We start from the raw sequence: 18,680 nt of genomic DNA, 5'->3' as shown, positions 1-18,680 counted from the left end.
ATCCTTTAGTAATACTTTGAGACAACAAGGATGTTCTGCAAGAAACAATAATGTCTTGTAGATGAACCATTGCAGCATATAATTGAAATATATAATTGAACATGAGTGAAAGATTACATGTTCTATTACTCTCTGTCTCAAATCTTCAGCTGCTCTGTTACCTAAAGAACCACCAAGCATGTTCTTTTCATTCTCAAATTCATCCTTGAATGTATTCCATAAAGTCATCCACTAAATAACCTCCATTGTAACAAGCTATTTCAAGAGCAACCTATGACATAACAGAAGGGCAAGCATCCAATAGTGTTAACAGAAGAAAACTATGCTCTCTGTTTTTTTTTTTTTTTTTTGGTCATTACTATTGGTTTCAGATTAATTGGATAGACATACCTAAAATTAGGAATTTACTATTGGATCTTTATCCTCCAATGTGGAATTAAGAAGGCTTCACTGCATAGGATCATGCGGTGACAAAACTAAATACCAGCATATTTTTCGCAAGACCTGCATCAAATAATTGTTAGACAAGCTGAAAAACAGTGGAGAAAGCTTATTTTTCTATTTTTTTCCCTCCTTCAGACAAAGAAGAAAAAAAAAAAGAGCACAAGTTTAGTTTTGATACTGGTATCCACTGAGCAGGGCCTTCTTTGACAGAGGGAATCTCATATATTGCCTTGTGACAGTGACATATTTCAAGGTAATCATTGCTGTGTGAGTAGAACCACAGATATTGAAATTCAACAAAGAGAAAGACACACAAATCAATTAGTGAAACAAAATCTTCATAGAAACAATGTGGAAGAAGTTCAAGCTTGATAAGACATCAAGCAAGTTATCCCATTGTAGACTTATATGTTTGTGCAACACATTGAGGAATTAGTTTGTAAGCATTTGTTGCCTCCGATGGTCATGTGGTTACGAGTGTAGGTGGTTGGTTCTAAATCGCAGTGTGGAAGGAAAATCAAAATGAAAATTAATTGCTGATGTTGGTGATTAAACTCAAGATGGAGAAGGAGATTTGTTTAGAGAGCAAAGAAACGTTAGACCTTGCAACACAGCAGACATACAAGAACAGCCAAAGTTATGGCAATGGATTATGTTACTTTTTTGCTTTTAAATTGGTGATCTTAAGGTGGAAACCACTTAATCACCTATGATGTGTATCACAGAACCAAGGTACTATGTGAGACAAAACGTGACACCCGAGAACTATGCATGCTGCTACAGGTTTCAATGTGGTGGCAGTTTATAGAACCATGAAAATCTAGCCAAGCTTTCTGTTGGGGTATGTGAACACAGCTACATTCTATAGCTATTTTTGTTTGAGGTCTTGGTCCTATATGCTTCCTTTTTACCCAGTTCTTGAAGTTACCTTGTAGATATGCATGTAATTTTTTTCGGTAAGAACTTAATTATGATGTTGCTTAGCAGAATTGTTAAATAAAGTTTCTAGTCATGTAATTGTTTCTATTTTCCCTTGTCAAAAGTGATGTAATTTATTTGGAGGTCAGATTAGCACATATAAAGCATGTATTCACAACTTAAGTTTAGATGTTTGTATGGTATTTATTTATTACTACAATGCAGTGGCTTTATCGTCGTAGCCCTCTCTTCTTGATGCAAAAATTGTTGGAATTCTTGACTAATTAGTATTCAATATTCATGCACTAATGTTTTTGCATCTGTTTGGAGAACCATTGTTGTGCAAGTAATCATTGCTGTGTGAGTAGAACCACAGATATTGAAATTCAACAAAGAGAAAGACACACAAATCAATTAGTGAAACAGATAAGATAAGATACTCAATTTTCCAGCAAAAGCTATCTATGTAGAAAATTAATAAATTTGTAGAATATTGCTAAATATGTAGTTCAAAAGCTATCTAGTTCAAAACCTTATAATTGACAAGCATTGAGTGAAGTTAACTAAACATCAGCCAAAAAACATCCGTCTGTTATAACAAAATGTATTAAGTTAATCTGGACCATTATGTCAGATAGATGCTACAATCGGATTCTCAATGTCACTATGTTAATAACTTTTCCAAAAAAAATCTTTATTTTTAGCTCAAGCAGCAAAATTCTCAGAGACATAAGCCAAAACCCCAATTCCTGTCTGCTGTCAACTTCGTTTTCTCTTACCACTGATGTAATATAAACATGTGATAACAAAAAAAATCACTCACTCGGTATGCCCAAGGCAAAAACTCTGTATCTCATGAGCTCTATCCAAAGGCTTCTTGGGAAACACAGTAACCTGTCATAAGATTAACATTATTGGATAAAGAAATAAAATGGAATTGACTAAATAATTATTTATTTCAATGGGGAGGAAAATGAGTTACACAAATTTTAAAATCCCAAGCAGCACGAACAATGAATCGTCCATCTGGTGAGTATTTCTGTAAGAAGATACAACTGTTTAGAATAATATCCATCCCATTTTTTTTCTGTCATTAATGGGAGAAATGACCACTGATTCACAAAAATAAAAAAACTTTGAATGGTAGAAATGTCTATGATAATATACTGAAACAAATTACCCATAATTGCTAAGCATAAATCTGCATTGCCAAGTCTTAGATTTATTATTAATGTTATGATCTGTTTTTTGATATAATTATGATGGAAATAGGTAGGCATTAACAAATGCCTATATATAGAACAGAGCAATGAAGAAGAGAAAAGATACAAAGATAACAAACGACAAACCAGGCTAGTAATGATGCTACAGTATTGGGCAAGAATTAGTACTGCCTTCTTACTGAGTGAAGCTTGATTTTCATGTAATCCATCCAAATCCATAACCCAAACAACCCCAAATTTGTCAGCAAAACAAACAAACAGACCATCATTGCTGATGGCAACAGCACTTAGTCTCTTCTTTGATGACCTGTTACATTTACAACAATCACGCAATTTGAATTTGAAGTTAAACCCATCAGTCTAGAATATCTTAACAATGCCATTAAAAAAAATTGGATCTTACCAATGAAACAAGTGTTAAAACCCAATTCAAAACAATTGAAGACTTACACAGTACATATACAGCGCCAAGAATCGGCGTTCCAAATCTTAACTAGTTTGTCATCACCGACTGATACGAAAAGGTTACCTTTTTTTGCACCATAACAGATTGCTGTAATTGAATCCTTATGAAGACGCTCACTAGTATCACCCACCGATGAAACTGGACAACCACTCCTGCAAAACAAACAACACCGTGTGCAGAATATTGTGTTCAAAATTCATAATTGAAGATGGAGATAGATATTATTAAGTAATGAAAATAATGACTTCAACTTCTAGGATGAGTTAAGTGAAAATTTTCCTTTTATTTTCCAGAATTTCCTCAGAAACAATCAGAGACTAGTCGGAGCGACCTAATTAGAAGTTGAAACTTGATTATATGCTCAGAAGAAGAAGAAGAAGTTACTGGAGATCATTTCCATTAGCAAAGTGAATGCACGAGCGCGCACAAAAAAAAAAATAAAAAAAAGAAGCAAAATGCAGGAAAACAATAATTTTGAAGTTTATAATTAATAAACAGACCGAATAAAACATTTCCATTACCATGACTACTGTATGATCAAAGGATCCACTAAGTAGAACTTGTGGCACATGATGATTCCATGCGACGGCTTGAACCTGAAAATCAACTATAGCAAGGTCATAAAAATTATAAACAAATGAAGTTTTGCTACAGTAAAACAGATGACTTGAATCCTGAAAAAAGAACTGTTACCCTATAATTTGTGGACACAGATACAGGTGCCGAAACAGATACAAGGTGTCAGACTGTGAACACCTTCGAATTCCAAAACATATTTGTCTACACTCTCAACAGAAAGAATAAGGTAAAGCATTAAAAACTTAATCTTATTAAGAATGAATGATGACATAACTTTTCTTTCGGTCACTCTTCAATTACAAATATTCTTCCCCATCCTAAGCTCCTTTCAAATCCATTGCCATTCACATTCTTCACCACTATGCACAACTGTTAAGCCCCAAAAATACCCTCATCTCCAGCACTAGCACTGATCGTGGATTTTACTTAGTCAATCACTGGCTCAGGACCCACCACCAGAGACTTCAGATGTTCTTTTTTATTTTATGTTATTCGCATTGGCATTTATAAAGCATGGAGTTTGATTCGAACCCTCTTTTTATGGACCCAACTATGAATCAACAAATATTTGATAGACTGAAGAGGGATTTTGCGTAAAGTATTGATTTCGAACAAGAAATTAATATTTTAATTATATATATTGAATTGACTAACCAAAGCCACGCACTATGATTTGAGGCCATCCCTTCAAATATTCACTCATTAGGGTTTTGAAAATTAGGGAAAACAAAGGAAAATAGAGAAATTGAGTGACAAAGAAAGAGAGGACCCATACTTGATCTCGGGGTTATTTGAAGATAGGCGAACTGGTAGTAGCAGAAAAATTGTGATGGTGGTGCTGTTAGGTGCGAAAATAGAGAGCAACCATGTGAGTAATACAAAGATTGAGAGAGAGAGAAATATAGATAACATACATACCTAACAATGGAGGCCCAAGTACTTCTCGAAGCGCCACTGATGCTTGGTCGAAGAAGCCACACATGCGACTGCGATGATGGAGGAGGAGCGACTTTGGTGACTACAATGGAGCAGGAGAATCGACAATGAGGTGCATGTGAGGAGTGGTGAGCGGGAGTGGTTTGCGGTATATACTGTATAAAAGAGTTTGAAAAAAATGACCAAATTACTTTGGTCAGTAATTTTTTTTCTTTTAATTTTCCTGCTTTTTTTTGCTCTTTCATATTCAACCTTTGCCCTTTCATATTCAACCTTTGCCGAGCAAATTTCAATTTTGGTCCTACGAAATTTTATTTTGGCAACGTTATATTGGCCCTGTTTGGTAGAGTTGTGGGAAAATACTTATAGCTTATGCCTAAACAGCTTATAGCTTATAACTATGAACATAAGCTGATTTCTGACTTATAAATTAAACATCTCCTGCCCCACTCAAAGAATAAGCTGATTTCTGACTTCCAAAAAACTATAAGCTATAAGCTAAACCAAACACATCAAAATAGCTTAAATTAAGCTGAAAGCTGAAATAAGCTACTTTTAAGTTCTGCCAAACAGACACATAGTACTCTAATAAATTTTATAATTATTTGTGCAATAAATGATTTGTTTTTATTTTCCAAAATTAGGAATCAACTGAACCATAATTTTTTGTGCTAAAATTACAAATTTACATCAACATCCCGCACCGAGCTATTATACATTATTATAGAATTTTGCTTTGTTTTTATTAATAATGTTTTGTAATAATTCTTATGCTTAAATTTAGCCTATAAAATTAGAATTATCTTAATGTTGATCATGTTTTTTTTTTAAATAAAAAATTGTAATTAATAAGTGCCTCATCTCTAAATAAGTTTTTCATTCGGCGACTAAATAAGTTTGGTAGCCAAACCTAACCAAAAAAAACATGGGCTAAAAAAAACATGCGTTTGGTTTGAACAAAATGGTTTAAAAAAATTTAAAATATAAACTTAAAAACATGTTTGTCTAAAATATTTATATTTATTTTTTTTATTTATGACGATGGGATCATACACATTATAATTGGAAAAAACATAATTGGAAAAAAAATAATTGAAAAAAAATATTTGAAAAGAGATGAGAGAGATAGAGAAGAGAGATGAATGAGAGCGAGAGAGAAGAGAAATGAGCGAGAGACAGAGAGAAAGAGAGACCCATTTCATTTTTTGACTTTTTCCTCTTTCAACAACAATGGGCTCAGAAAAAGAGATGAGTGTGATTGAGAGAAATGAACGATTGAGAGAAAAGAGAGATGAGTGAGAGAAAGAGAGAGATAGAGAGAAAGAAAAAAAAAAGAGATAAACAAGATGAGCGAGAGATAGACAAAGAGAGAGAGAGAAAGAGAAAGACAGCAAAAAGAGATGAACAAGAGATATAGAGAGAGTAAGAGGGAGAAGAAAGATAAGGAAGAGAGATAGAGAGAGCCAGAGATAAGAGTGATGAGTGACTGAAAGAGAGGAAAAAAAAGAGAGAGAGAAAACAAGATAAGCGAGAGATAGACACACAGAGAGAGAGAGGGAGACAACAAAAAGAAATGAACAAGAGATAGAGAAAGAGACATAGAGAGAGAAAAGAGTGATGAGTGAGAGAGAGATAGAGATAGAAAGAGAGAGAAAGAGATAGAGAGAGAGAGAGAGATATATAGAGAGAGAGAGATAAAGACATAAACAGAGAGAAACAAGAGATGAGTGAGAGATAAACAAAGAGAGAGAAAAAGAGAACGAAAAGAGATGGTCGAGAGAAAGACATAGAACAAAAGAGAGATAGAGAGAGAAGAAAGATGAGTAGGAAAGACAGAGAGAGAGAGATAGAGAGAAGAGAGATGAGTGAGAGAGATAGAGAAAGAAAAAAGATGAGAGAGATAGAGAGATGAGAGAGAGAAAAAGAGACAGAGACAAAGACAGACAGACAGAGAAGAGTGATAAGTAAGAGAGAGAAAGACAGACAGAAAAAGAGATAGAGAGTGAGAGACAGAAAAAGAGACAAAGAGAGAGGAGAGAGAGAAAGGAGAAATGAACGAGATAGACACAGAGAGAGAGACAGAGAAGAGAGATGAGCAAGAGAGACATAGAGAGAAGAGAGATGAACGAGAAAGACAGAGAGAGAGAGATAGAGATAAGAGAGATGAGCGAGAGAGACAGAGAGAAAAGAGAGATAGGAGAGAGCGAGAGAAGAGAGATGAGCAAGAGAGAAGAGAGATGAACGAGAGACATAGAGAGAGAGAGACAGACAGACAGACATAGAAGAGTGATGAATGAGAAAGAGAAGAGAAGAGAGATAGAGACAAAAATAGAGACACGGAGAGAAAGAGAGAGACAGACAGACAGAGAAGAGTGATGAGTGAGAGAGAGAGAAAGAGAAGAGAGACAGAGATAGAGACACAGAGAGAAAGAGACAGACAGACAGATAGAAAGAAAGAGAAAGAGTGATGAGTGAAAGTAAATTTAAATTTGTCTTTCAGCGACTAAATTATTTTAGTTGCCAAAACTATTTATACGACGAGTAAAATATTTTTTAGTCGCTGAAATTAATTTTTTGCCGACCAAAATTTTGGTCGCCTAAGATAAAAAGTGAATTTTTATTTTTTTTCAGCGACTAAATTATTTTAGTTGCCAAAACTATATATACAGCGACCAAAATATTTTTTAGTCGCTGAAATTAAATTTTTGCCGACCAAAATTTTGGTCACCAAAGATAAAAAGTAAATTTTTATTTTTCATTCAGCGACTAAATTATTTTAGTCACCAAAACTATCTATACTGCGACTAAAATATTTTTTAGTCGCTGAAATTAATTTTTTGCCGACCAAAATTTTGGTCGCCAAAGATAAAAAGTGAATTTTTATTTTTTTTTCAGCGACCAAATTATTTTAGTTGCCAAAACTATATATATAGCGACCAAAATATTTTTTAGTCGCTGAAATTAAATTTTTGCCAACCACACTCATTGGTCGCGAAAGATGAAAAATATATATTTTTTTTTCATTCAGCGACTAAATTATTTTAGTTGCCAAAACTATATATACAGTGACCAAAATATTTTTTAGTCGCTGAAATTAAATTTTTGCCGACCACACTCATTGGTCGTGAAAGATAAAAAATATATTTTTATTTTCATTCAGCGACTAAATTATTTTAGTTGCCAAAACTATCCATATAGCGACTAAAATATTTTTTAGTCGCTGAAATTAAATTTTTGCCAACCAAAATTTTGGTCACCAAAGATAAAAAGTGAATTTTTATTTTTCATTCAGCAACTAAATTATTTTAGTTGCCAAAACTATTTATACGGCGACTAAAATATTTTTTAGTCGCTGAAATTAATTTTTTGCCGACCAAAATTTTGGTCGCCTAAGATAAAAAATGAATTTTTATTTTTTTTTCAGCGACTAAATTATTTTAGTTGCCAAAACTATATATACAGGGACCAAAATATTTTTTAGTCGCTGAAATTAAATTTTTGCCAACCACACTCATTGGTCGCGAAAGATGAAAAATATATATATTTTTTTTCATTCAGCGACTAAATTATTTTAGTTGCCAAAACTATATATACGACGACCAAAATATTTTTTACTCGCTGAAATTAAATTTTTGCCGACCACACTCATTGGTCGCGAAAGATAAAAAATATATTTTTATTTTTCATTCAGCGACTAAATTATTTTAGTTGCCAAAACTATTTATACCGCGACTAAAATATTTTTTAGTCGCTGAAATTAAATTTTTGCCGACCAAAATTTTGGTCACCAAAGATAACAAGTGAATTTTTATTTTTCATTCAGCGACTAAAATATTTTAGTTGCCAAAACTATATATACAGCGACCAAAATATTTTTTTGTCGCTGAAATTAAATTTTTTCCGACCAAACTTTTGGTCGCCAATGATAAAAAGTAAATTTTTATTTTTCTTTCAGCGACTAAAATATTTTAGTTGCCAAAACTATATATACAGCGACCAAAATATTTTTTAGTCGCTGAAATTAAATTTTTGCCGACCAAACTTTTGGTCGCCAAAGATAAAAAGTAAATTTTTCTTTTTCTTTTAGCGACTAAAATGTTTTAGTTGCCAAAACTGTATATACAATGACCAAAATATTTTTTAGTCGCTGAAATTAAATTTTTGCCGACCAAACTTTTGGTCGCGAAAGATACAAAAATAAATTTTTATTTTTCTTTCAGCGACTAAATTATTTTAGTTGCCAAAACTATATATACAGCGACCAAAATGTTTTTCAGTCGCTGAAATTAAATTTTTGCCGACCAAAGTTTTGGTCGCCAAAGATAAAAAGTAAATTTTTATTTTTCTTTCAGCGACTAAAATATTTTAGTTGCCAAAACTATATATACAGTGACCAAAATATTTTTTTGTTGTTGAAATTAAATTTTTGCCAACCAAACTTTTGGTTGCCAAAGATAAAAAGTAAATTTTTATTTTTCTTTCAGCGACTAAAATATTTTAGTTGCCAAAACTATATATACAGCGACCAAAATATTTTTTAGTTGTTGAAATTAAATTTTTGCCGACCAAACTTTTGGTCGCCAAAGATAAAAAGTAAATTTTTATTTTTCTTTCAGCGACTAAATTATTTTAGTTGCCAAAACTATATATACAGCGACCAAATATTTTTTTAGTCGCCAATTGTGGCAAATTTAGCGACTAAATTTTTTTTTGTCTGCAATTGTGAGATTTTAACGACTAAATTTTTTTTTAGTCGCCAAAAATTAATATACCCCGACTAAAAAAATTTAGTAGCTAAATATTGTACTTTTACCGACTAACATAATTTGTAGTCGCCAATTCCACAACTTTTGGCGACCAAAATATTTTTAGTCGGCAAAAGTGGTCGCCAATTGTGTATTTTCTTGTAGTGACATCAATCTTAAGCCTTTAACGAGACAAAGGCATCTCACATATACTTAAAAATGGTTTTCTACGAAGAGATAAGCACCAACGCTCAATAGGAATAATATAATGTATATAAGATTAACATGTGTATGATCATGAATGTAAACAATGTCATTTCATGTTAAAACGTTTTCATTTCTTATGCGATAATGTCAATCCTTTTAAAAACATTCTGAGTTCCAATCATTTCAAAAGACAAATTATTAAATCGTAAATAATACACAAGGAAATCCCTAGGCAGTGTGTCTACAAGTAATCTATTAGAACTACCAAAAATTCACGTTGTTTGGCTATTAACTATAAGGACAATTGGACACCTAATTCTGTGCAGGTTTTTGAATTTTCACCAACAACCTCAAACCAATTTAATTCAATTTTTAAACATTTTTTACACATCCTGAATTTAGTCATATTATTTACTTTAATAATTCAACCAATTTCCAAAAGAGTTCAACGATATATATAGGATAAAAGTATAAAAATGCCAAAGCAATACAAGAATTGAAAAGGTTTCAGTCTTCCTAGTTTCAAATTCATTTATACAACAAATATACAATATTTCATTTGTTAGACTTATTTATTTTGATAATTTATTTAATTATGTTTTAATTTATTTGGAAGAGAAAAATAAAATCAAAATTTATTTTGATGATTTATTTGAAAGAGAAAAATAAAATTAACATTTATTTTGATGATTTTAGCTTTTAAAAAAATCAAAATTTATTTTGTCCTATTATTTCTCACATAAACCTTTATCCTAAATGTTGTTAGAATGTATTTAATATTTGATTAAATCAGGAGTTCAAACAGCTCAAAACAAAGGTTCAAACAGCTCAGCACAACAGCAGTTCAAAAGGTTCAAGTGGAAGATATTCAAATTAGTAATGATGGAAGTACAACGGCTATAAACGGCTATAAAGGTTCAAAAGGCCAAAAGGTTCAAAAGGTTCAAGTGGAAGATATTCAAATTTGTAATGATGAAGTGGAAGATATTCAAATTGATAATGATGGAAGTACAACGGCTATAAACGACTATAAATTCAAATGACTACAACGGCTATAAACGGCTATAATTTTCATTATACATACCAAAGCCTCTAATATAAACAAGTTACAAAAACTTGAAAATATTCTTTGATCTATAATCACTCACATCTATTCTCAGAAATTATACACTAAGCCTTATAGCTTTAAGCCCATCTTTCATGTGTGAGGTTTATAGAAAAATCAGAGCTTCATTTTTATATCTATCTTTGAGAGATAATTCTTTTAGTTTTCTGTAAAAGCAAAAACACCTTCTTTTCAATCTTGTAAGAGTGTAGTACACTCAGTGTTCTTGACTTAGAAAGTCAGTATAAAATCTGTGGAGGATTGCTCCATCTGTGAAAAGGTTGCTAGCACCCTGTGAAACTAGAGTATAGTGAAAAATCTCAAGTGAAGCTTGAGGAGTGGACGTAGGCCGAGTTGAAACCGAACCACTATAAATTTGTTTGCCTCTCTCTCCCTTATCTCTTTATTTTATTTTAAATTTCCATATCTATATTTCACATTTTTACTGTGCTAAAATCATTAACTAACATAGTTGTTAAGACACTTGTTTTAATTATTTTTATTTCATTAATTATATTTATCTATTGTGCTAGTCATAATTTTTATTAGGGTATTATTCATTTTAATTATAAAAACCTAATTCACCCCCCCTCTTAGGTTGTCTTTTGGGTAACAATTGGTATCAAAGCCTAGACTCTTATTTTAGATTTAACCATTTAGGAGTTTCAATCCATGGCAACCTTAGCTGAAGGACAAGTCACAAATAGGCCATCATTGTTTGACGGAAACAACTATAGCTATTGGAAGGATAAGATGACCCTATATTTACAAGCCACTGATTATGCCATGTGGATTATTGTCACCAAAGGTCCAAAAATTCCTACCAAATTAGTAAACAATATTAGTGTACCTAAAACTGAAGATGAATGTGATGAGAAAGATCATAAATTATTGTAAGCCAATGCTAAAGCCAAACTCACCATTGTTTGTGGATTAGACTCTAAGGAGTATAATAGAATTTCAAGTTGTGATTCGGCAAAAGAAATTTGGGACAAACTTGAGGTAACGTATGAAGGTACAAACCAATTGAAGGAATCTCGTATTGATATGCTTGTTCATAGTTATGAATTGTTTAAAATGAACTTTGATGAATCTATTTTAAGTATGTTTACTAGATTTACTGAAATTGTAAACTCTTTGAAATCTCTTTGCAAAACTTATACTAACAATGAGATGGTAAGAAAAATTCTTAAGTGTTTACCAAAGAATTGGGAAGCAAAGGTCACGGTCATTATAGAAGCCAAAAATCTCTCTACACTTGAATTGGATGAGCTTATGGGTTCCCTTATGACTCATGAGATCACCATGAAAGGACATGAGAATGTTGAAAACAAAAAGAAAAGTGGAATTGCATTCAAAGCCTTATCAAATGAAGAAGAACATGAAAACTCCAGTGAGGAAGAAAGCTATGCCATGTTTAGTAGAAATCTCAAAAAACACTTAAAGAAAAACAATTATAGAGGAAGAAGACATTTCAAAAAAGAGTACAACAAAGATAACAAGAAAGAGCCTATAATTTGCTATGAGTGCAAAAATCCTGGACATATGAAGATGGATTGTGCAAAATTAAAGAATCATGGAAAAGACTACAAAAAAAAAAAAAAAAAAGGCCATGGTAGCAGCTTGGGAAGAAAGTGAAGATGAAAGCTCAAGTGATAAAATTGAAAATGAAGTAACCAACTTATGTCTCATGGCTCTTGAAGTTGAAAACTCTATTCAAGATGAGGTAACTACTCTTTATGAAGAACTTGAACGTGTATTCCATGAACTATCAAATGAATTTAGAAAAGTTTGTGCCAAAAATAATGTGTTGAAGAAATCTGTTGCGTCTTTATCTATTAATGTAGAAGAATTAAAGAAAGAAAAAATTATTTTGAAAAATGATTTTGACACCATCTCTAATGAGAAAATTGCTTTACAAAACAATGTTGATGATTTAACAAAAACACTTGAAATTTTGTAAAAGGTAGAGATAATCTTAACATACTTCTTGGCAATCAAAGATGTGTTTTCGATAAGGCGGGCATTGGATATGACCCTATTAAAAAACAAAAGAATCTCAATACAATTTTTGAAAAGGCACCTCTCATGACTCACCCTCGTATTACTTGTCATTATTGTAGAAAGAAAGGCCATTATATATCTTCTTGCCCATTCAAAAATAATATAAACATGGGAATTAAAAAGATTTGGATTGTTAAGGGATCTAACAAAACTAATCAAGAAGAACCAAAGAAACTATGGGTACCAAAAACCAACACTTGATTGTCATCTTGTAGGTTTGTTTTAAATCCAAAGCTAAAGAAATGAAGTGGTACCTTGATAGTGGATGTTCCAGACACATGACCGGAGATAAATTATTCTTTACTAAACTATCATCGAAAGATGGAGGATTTGTTACTTTTGGAGACAACAAAAAAGGAAAAATCATCGGTATTGGTACCATTGGTATTTCTCCCACCTTCTATTGAAAATGTTTTACTTGTTGATGGACTTAAGCATAACCTACTTAGTATTAGTCAATTATGTGATAAAGGTAATCGAGTTATTTTTGATAAATCACATTGCACAATTGAAAGCACAAATGATCATAAAGCTTTATTGGTTGGTAATCGTCATGATAATGTTTATGTTTTTCATCTTAATGATCTCTATGCTAGTGATGCTAAATGTTTATATGTTAATAATGAAAATAGTTGGTTATGGCATAGAAGACTTGGTCATGCTCATATGGATTTAATTGCTAAATTTTTTAGAAAGGATTTGGTCATTGGACTTCCAAAAATTAAATTTGAAAAAGATCATCTTTGTAGTACTTGTCAACAAGGAAAACAAACTAAAACATCATTTAAATCAAAATCTCATATTTCCACAACTAGACCTTTACAACTACTACATATGGATTTATTTGGTCCCTCAAGGACATATGGTCTAGGTGGTAAACGTTATTGTCTTGTTTATTGTTGATGATTATTCAAGGTTTACATTGGTTATGTTTTTAGCACACAAAGATGAAACATTTTCTTCTTTCACAAAACTCTGTCGTAGAATTCAAAATCAAAAAGGCTTTCTCATTACTAATATTCGAACCGACCATGGTAAAGAACTTGAAAATAAGAAATTTGAATTGTTTTGTGATGAGCATGGTATTGGACATAATTTTTCAGCACCTAGAACCCTCAACAAAATGGTGTAGTAGAAAGGAAGAATAGAACTTTAGAAGAGATAAGTAGAACAATGCTTTACGAAAATAATCTTCCTAAATATTTTTTGGCCGAAGCCGTTCATGCCGCATACTATATTTTAAATCGTGTATTAATTAGACCTATTCTCAAAAAAACTCCTTATGAACTTTGGCATGATAGAAAGCCCAACATTAGTCACTTACATGTTTTTGGTTGTAAATGTTTTGTGCATAATAATGGTAAGGATAACTTAGGTAAATTTGATTCAAAATCTGATGAAGCAATTTTTCTTGGCTATTCCTTAACTAGCAAAGTTTATCGTGTTTTTAATAAAAGAACTCTTATTGTGGAAGAATCTATACATGTGGCATTTGATGAAACTAACATCTCTACTCAAAAGCAAATTGTTAGTGATAATATAGATTTTGAACCGAATGTGGAAGATTCAAGTATCTACAAAGAAGAGAACCAACTATGTAAGTTGAACAAAGAGATAGAACAACCTATTCTCCCACCTCAAGAAGAAGGAGGAAACAATGATGATTTGTCAAAAGAATGGAAGTTTGTTCATAATCACCCTAAGGATTTAATCCTAGGTGACCCTACACAAGGTATTGAAAGTCGCGCTTTACTTAGAAATATTTGTAGTAACTTGGCTTTTCTCTCACAGATTGAGCCTAAAAACTTTTAATAAACTGAATTCGATGAACATTGGATGACAGCTATGCATGAAGAGCTCAACCAATTTGAGAGAAACAAAGTGTGGAAACTTGTGCCAAAACCTAAAGATCATACCATTATCGGGTACCAAATGGATTTTTCAAAACAAGCTTAATGAATCCGCCACAATTATAAGAAACAAGGCTAGACTTGTTGCACAAGGATACAATCAAGAAGAATGTATTGATTTCAATGAAACCTTTGCTCCGGTTGCTAGATTAGAAGCCATTCGCATGTTACTTGCATTTGCATGTTTTAGAGATTTCAAACTTTATCAAATGGATGTAAAAAGTGCATTTCTTAATGGTTTTATAAATGAGGAAGTTTATGTTAAACAACCCCCAGGTTTTGAAGATCCTACTTTTTCAAATCATGTTTTTAAACTATCAAAAACTTTATATGGTTAGAAACAAGCACCTCGTGCATGGTATGAACGATTAAGTAAATTTTTTATTGAAAATAATTTTTCTAGAGGAACGATTGACACAACACTTTTTGTTAAAACTAAAAATGATGATTTGCTTATTGTGCAAATATATGTTGATGACATTATATTTGGTGCTACTAATGAAACCTTATGTAAGGAATTTGCTAAGTGTATAGAAGGTGAGTTTGAGATGAGCATGATGGGGGAGCTAAATTATTTCCTTGGGTTTCAAATCAAACAATGTAAGGAAGAAATTTTAATCAACCAAGCTAAGTACACAAAAGAACTACTCAAAAAATTTGGTATATATGACTCAAAAATAGTTAGAACACCTATGAACACATCCATTAAGATAGACAAAGATGAAAAAAGGTAAGTCCATTGATCAAACAAAATATCGAGGTATGATTGGCTCACTTCTTTATTTAACTGCAAGTAGACCCGATATTATGTATAGTGTTTGTATGTGTGCTAGATATCAATCAAATCCTAAGGAATCACATCTCAGTGCTGTTAAAAGAATTTTTAGATATCTTGTTGGCACTCAAAATTTGGGATTGTTTTATCCTAGAGATGTTGCATTTGATTTAATTAGTTACTCGGATGCCGACTTTGCCGGATGCAAATTTGATAGAAAAAGCACCAGTGGCATTTGTCACTTTCTTGGTAACTCATTAGTATCTTGGTTTAGCAAAAAGTAAAATTTTGTTGCTTTATCAACAGCCGAAGCTAAATATATAGCTTCCGGAAGTTGTTATGCCCAAATACTTTGGATGAAACAACAATTTGAGGACTTTGATTTGCATTATGATCATATCCCTGTTAAATGTGATAATACTAGTGTCATCAATTTAAGCAAAAATCCGGTTCAACACTCACGAACAAAACATATTGAAATTTGACATCATTTTTTAAGAAATCATGTTAAAAAAGGAGATATTATACTTGAATTTGTAAACACTGACAAGCAATTGGCTGAAATTTTCACAAAACCCCTAAGCAAGGCTCGCTTCAATTTTATTCGTAGCGAGCTTAGAATGTCGATTTCTACTTAAAAAGTTTTGTTATGACTGTGAAACTTGAATTTTTGTTAAAATGATATATGTGTATTGCTACATTGATATGAAAACATTTATATCAGTTGAATGTTCTCAAGTCCTTCATACATTTATTCTCCTTAACAGTTTGCTATTCTAAACTGTATAATTTTTTTTTTTTTTTGGTTTTGCATCTTGAGGTAAAGTTAACTTTGCATACATTGATTTTTTTTAAACCCTCATGGTATTTTTTTTGCATTACCAATCCAGCAACACCAACACTCCATTAAGTTTAATTTCTGCTGGTATTATTTTATTTATTTTTTTTTTATTTTGCTATTAGGCTTAATTTCTTTTATTTTTATTTTTTTTCTCATTATTATTTTTTTTGTTTGGACTTAATTTTCTTATTTTTTTCTTCTTTTTAATTTCATTTTTCAGTACTTAAACATAAAAACAAAAACAAATCAAAATACAAATATTTACATAAAAAAAAACACCCTTCATTTTTTTTATGGCCACACGCCGATCAAAAAGAAAAAAAAAAAACACCTTCATTTTTTTTTTCGGCCATACGCCGATCTTACTTACTCGCCTCTTCCATCGTTTTCTTCTTCTTTTTATCACCTTGGGCGACCCTTGACGCCCCTGCCCCCGTGCTTTCGTCGAGAGCGATGACTCCTCGCTGACTGTCAAAAGCCAAGAACGACGTTGCTCCAAATCAGGCCATGGAGGTGGTCTTCCGTTTAAGCTCTTTATTTTCGGCCTTCAGTGCGCCTATCTCTGCTCGCGCATCCTTGTACATGCGCTAGAGAAGAGCGAGTTGGGCGTTTACCTGATGAAGCTCACTTGTCATGTTCTGCAATCGGTGAGCCAATTTTGTGACTGCCGTCACCGTCTCCATGCAGGACGTCAGTGTGAAATGATTGACTTTTATGTCAGATTGAGCTGCCATGATTTGCTCAATCGACATCATAGAAAGGTTAGGTAGAGGAATGACAAGAAGAGTAGGAGTAGAGGCACTCAATCCAGCAGAGCTTATGGGATCGTTTAGGTCTGGAAATAGAGTGAGGGAACGGGATAAGGAAGCCATGGGTTAAAGATGAGAGGTGTCAAATAAATGAGTTATAGAGAAATAGAAGCAAATAGACTAAGGTTTAGCCCCCTCCGTTCAGTTTTTTTTTTTTTTTTTTTTTTTTTTGTCTCTCGATGAGGAAGAAGAACAGAAGCGAGTGGTGAAAAAGAGATAGAAGACGAGATAGAAGAGAGTGGGGTGAAGAAGAAGAAGTAGACGAGTGTGATTAAGAAGAAGGCTGAAAAGAAGAAGACAAGGAGGGCGAGATAGCCGAGGCAAGCGGCAATCGAGGCGAGCTGCTTTTGTCGGTCGGCTAACACAAAAGCGAGGACGCGTGTCCGACACGATTTTCAACGAACAAAAAAGAGACGCGGGCAAATCATACATATATATATATATATATCTATTTTGATTATCTATTTTTTGATGCCATTTATCACTATCATTTTCTTCCTCATCCTCCAGATTCTGACCCATGATTTCCTTTTGATAATGTCACAGGGGGAGAAATTATATGATGTTATGTATTATGGTATTATTTTCAAATTATGGTATTATTTGAAAACTAATCTGATGATTATGTATTTATAGTTTGATATCTTAGTCTCATATCATGTCTCTAATTAAAGCTTATTTATTACACATATGCTAACTTATGTATTTAGAAATGAATTCAGGGAACATGACTTGAGGGGGAACTTTTCTTACTCCCAAATGACTTGAGGGGGAGCTTTTCTTACTCCCAAATCAAATCAAAACATCAATGTGTGCAATCATCAAAAAGGGGGAGATTATTAGACTTATTTATTTTGATGATTTATTTAATTATGTTTTAATTTATTTGGAAGAGAAAAATAGAATCAAAATTTATTTTGATGATTTATTTGAAAGAGAAAAATAGAATCAACATTTATTTTGATGATTTTATGTTTTAATAAAATCAAAATTTATTTTGTCCCATTATTTCTCACCTAAACTTTTATCCTAAATGTTGTTAGCATGTATTTAATATTTGATTAAATCAGGAGTTCAAACAGCCCAAAACAAAGGTTCAAACAGCTCAGCATAACAGCAGTTCAAAAGGTTCAAGTGGAAGATATTCAAATTAGTAATGATGGAAGTACAACGGCTATAAAGGTTCAAAAGGCTCATGTGGAAGATATTCAAATTTGTAATGATGGAGTGGAAGATATTCAAATTGATAATGAAGGAAGTACAACGGCTATAAACGACTATAAATTCAAATGACTACAACGGCTATAAACGGCTATAATTTTCATTATACATACCAAAGCTTCTAATATAAACAAGTTACAAAAACCTGAAAATATTCTTTGATCTATAATCACTCACATCTATTCTCAGAAATTATACACTAAGCCTTATAGCTTTAAGCCCATCTTTCATGTGTGAGGTTTATAGAAAAATCAGAGCTTCATTTTTATATCTATCTTTGAGAGATAATTCTTTTAGTTTTCTATAAAAGCAAAAACACCTTCTTTTCAATCTTGTAAGAGTGTAGTACACTCAGTGTTCTTGACTTAGAAAGTCAATATAAAATCTGTGGAGGATTGCTCCATCTGTGAAAAGGTTGCTAGCACCCTGTAAAGCTA

General features: G+C 32.3%; 1 protein-coding gene across 1 annotated transcript; it reads right to left on the bottom strand.

Moving 5' to 3' along the window:
• Positions 1-2,181: 2,181 nt before the first annotated feature.
• On the bottom strand, positions 2,182-17,085 carry LOC145823986 (uncharacterized). The gene is made up of 6 exons (XM_082923570.1): positions 16,828-17,085; positions 3,562-3,647; positions 3,036-3,203; positions 2,712-2,892; positions 2,345-2,401; positions 2,182-2,256 (listed from the first exon to the last, which is right to left on the bottom strand). The coding sequence occupies exons 1-6, from the start codon at positions 17,083-17,085 to the stop codon at positions 2,182-2,184; spliced, it is 825 nt and encodes a 274-aa protein (XP_082779696.1).
• Between the last annotated feature and the right edge of the window lie 1,595 nt (positions 17,086-18,680).

This window comes from Camellia sinensis, chromosome 4 (assembly GCF_055761805.1).
Source record: "Camellia sinensis isolate YWXY chromosome 4, ASM5576180v1, whole genome shotgun sequence".
In the NCBI taxonomy this organism is placed as follows: Eukaryota; Viridiplantae; Streptophyta; class Magnoliopsida; order Ericales; family Theaceae; genus Camellia; species Camellia sinensis.
Note: the sequence above shows the minus strand (reverse complement) of the source record. Positions and strands in the feature narration are given on the sequence as shown.

Bases quoted from the DNA above. Each gene is read 5' to 3' on its own strand.
- LOC145823986 (XM_082923570.1), bottom strand. From the start codon at position 17,085: ATGGCTTCCTTATCCCGTTCCCTCACTCTATTTCCAGACCTAAACGAT. The intron at 3,204-3,561 runs GTTTTATTCGGT...TTTGTTTTGCAG, and splicing joins GTAGTCATGGTAATGGAAAT to GAGTGGTTGTCCAGTTTCAT. The intron at 2,402-2,711 runs GTTTGTCGTTTG...ATCTTCTTACAG, and splicing joins GTAGCATCATTACTAGCCTG to AAATACTCACCAGATGGACG.